Source organism: Hevea brasiliensis, chromosome 2, assembly GCF_030052815.1.
Source record: "Hevea brasiliensis isolate MT/VB/25A 57/8 chromosome 2, ASM3005281v1, whole genome shotgun sequence".
Taxonomy (NCBI): Eukaryota; Viridiplantae; Streptophyta; class Magnoliopsida; order Malpighiales; family Euphorbiaceae; genus Hevea; species Hevea brasiliensis.
Window position 1 is genome coordinate 119,276,919 of NC_079494.1, and position 2,368 is coordinate 119,279,286.

At 34.5% G+C, this 2,368-nt stretch overlaps 1 protein-coding gene across 1 annotated transcript; it reads left to right on the forward strand.

The window, feature by feature from the left end:
- Positions 1-300: 300 nt before the first annotated feature.
- Positions 301-1,920, forward strand: LOC110653620 (uncharacterized). Its single transcript, XM_021809339.2, has 3 exons — positions 301-503; positions 801-865; positions 1,059-1,920. Exons 1-3 carry the CDS (start codon positions 363-365, stop codon positions 1,504-1,506), a joined length of 654 nt encoding a protein of 217 aa, XP_021665031.1. The 5' UTR covers positions 301-362; the 3' UTR covers positions 1,507-1,920.
- The last annotated feature ends 448 nt before the right edge of the window (positions 1,921-2,368 follow it).

Here is a 2,368-nt window from a genome sequence, read left to right on the forward strand (position 1 = left end):
TTGGACAACATTCCTGGCGTGTAATGGCTGTAACAGCCGTAAATGATTAGATAACATATGGGCAAAACTGTCCGGAAAATTACAAATCAAAGCATTTGAAGAAGCGCCGAGTAGCCTAGAGGCAAAGTAAAGAAACACCTTGCTTTTTTCTACTATATATAAGTAAAAATTTTATTAATTATAAGATCCGAAAAAACTTAGCATGAGCGCCGACTAAACCTTAGTTATTGAGTTACGGACTGACATCTGCAAAGCAATAGGGAGTGAGCCCCAGTCCCTTCCACCCCCTTCTTCCGCTACTACGCCCTCTCTATTTAAGATCAACGTATCTATCTAGCTTTCTGGCTATCTAGCTAATAGATATGAGGATTCGCAAGAACGGCAAGTTCTCCCCTCTCACGTTCTCGCATGGAGTCCAGCAGCCATACATGTGCCTCCTAAACCAGTCGCCATGGGATGCGATTCCCTTTTCTCAAGAAAATTTTCAATCTGCAATCCACCAGGTCACTTTCTTTTTCTCTATCTGTCCCTATCTGTTTTGATCTTTTTCTACAGATTCATCCAAACCCTTCTCACTTTTCTTTCCATTTCCTTTCCCTACCAGCATTTTCTCTTCCTCTTTCTGCTTCTAGGGTTTTCCTAATCAACATGCCACGTTAGGGTTTCAGTAAAACTTAAATTTTCTTAGTTTAGTCGGCTACTTGCCCCTAAATGGTCAATTAGATTAATTGGTCTCTGTCATTTTCCTGTACTTTACGGTTCACTTCTTTTTCTTTGGTTTAATATTTTTCTTTTAACAGTTCGAAAGAGATAACAGTTTTGATGGGAATGGGAGCTTTCTTGACTCTGTTCAGGCTGTTAAGAGGTAATTAAATCTCTGTACCAGATTCTCTGTCATACGTTTATCTTATCTGAGTATTAGGGTTTTGAAAATATGTTATACCAGAAATTATTTAAATTAAATTTGTGATGGTACCTAACGAGTTAGCAAGCTTGAGTTTGCATTTCTTAAATATCATATAAGTAACATTCTGTGTCATATTGATAATGGATGACAGAGAAAATGAGGCAGCAGTAAAGATGAAGGTCGACAATAGTGAGACAGAAAAAAACCAAGGTAAAGAAAAAGTGTTGGAAGATAGGGAAGAAATGGAAGTAAAGAAAGAATTCAAATTGAAACTCAATGAAGGAGAAAATACCTTCTGCAACAAGAACAAGCCCAAACAGGCTCACTCCATGTATAACCATCACTTAACCTCTGTCAAGTCTAGCACAAGCAAGGTCAAATTTAGTGATTCTGGTTGTCCTGATCTTAATAATACCCCTCTCAAGAAAAGCAAAACTGTTCTAGATCTAGGCCGATCAAGGGCAGCGAAGAGAGGACGGTCTTCAAGTTCATATAGGCATGAATTTTACTATTATTCAGGATTTGGACCGCTGTGGGGCAAGAAAAAAGATAGAGGAGAAGGAAATAAGAGTAAGGGCAAAGCTAGTGAGATTAGTTAGTGCTAAATTAATATTATTGCTGCCCACAGCTTAGCAGCACTTAAAGTAAGACAATGTCATCTACAAGCTGATCTCCAGCTGAGATTAATCATGAGAAGAATGGTACATGTTGATGGAGATCGATGAGTTTGTTTTCTTGTGTGAAAGAAATGGAGACCGAATGGCGCAAAAGAGATGACGATGGAGGATTTTGTTTCTCGTTTAATCTTCAACTAGTAGAATGTATGCTCTCTTCCTTCGTTGTCTTTGCATTTTCAGTACACATTTGTCTGTGTATGTTTGTTAGACCTCTCAATTTGAATTGACAAATCTCAGTAAAAAAATCATGTAAAGAAAAGTAGACAACTTTTTTAAGGCAAAAGCTGAGTGGATAATTAGCTTCCTATTCATCCTTTCAACAGGAAGTGAGTTCATTTCTCCATAGATGCATGAAATCTTTTTTGATGTTGAAGCTTCCTCAAGTTTTCTTTTTAAATTTTTTTTATATTTCACATCAATTGAAATTTGAATCCCATATCTCGCAATTTTATAAATAGCTCAATTATTAGTGAGCTAAATTTTTTTTACGGAATTGCTATAAGTTTTAAGAAATTGTATTTTTTGAATAAATTATAACTTAGTCTCTAAATTATATAAAAAATATAAAGCTGTCACTTATTTTCCTGAAAAAGAATTTAGTTTTTGATATGCCATTTTACACGTAGAATAGTTTTTAGTCCAAATTATAGTTAATTTGAAATAATTATGTGCTTCAAATTTTATTTTATTAACAAAAATGGTCTATCAACTCAAATTTTATATTTAAATAATTATTTCTAATATAAAAATATTAAAATAATTATATTACATAAATAGTTATGTA

Coding starts and splice junctions, on each gene's coding strand:
- LOC110653620 (XM_021809339.2), top strand. CDS start 363: ATGAGGATTCGCAAGAACGGCAAGTTCTCCCCTCTCACGTTCTCGCAT. Junction 504..800: donor TTCAATCTGCAATCCACCAG/GTCACTTTCTTT, acceptor TTCTTTTAACAG/TTCGAAAGAGATAACAGTTT. Junction 866..1,058: donor TCTGTTCAGGCTGTTAAGAG/GTAATTAAATCT, acceptor AATGGATGACAG/AGAAAATGAGGCAGCAGTAA.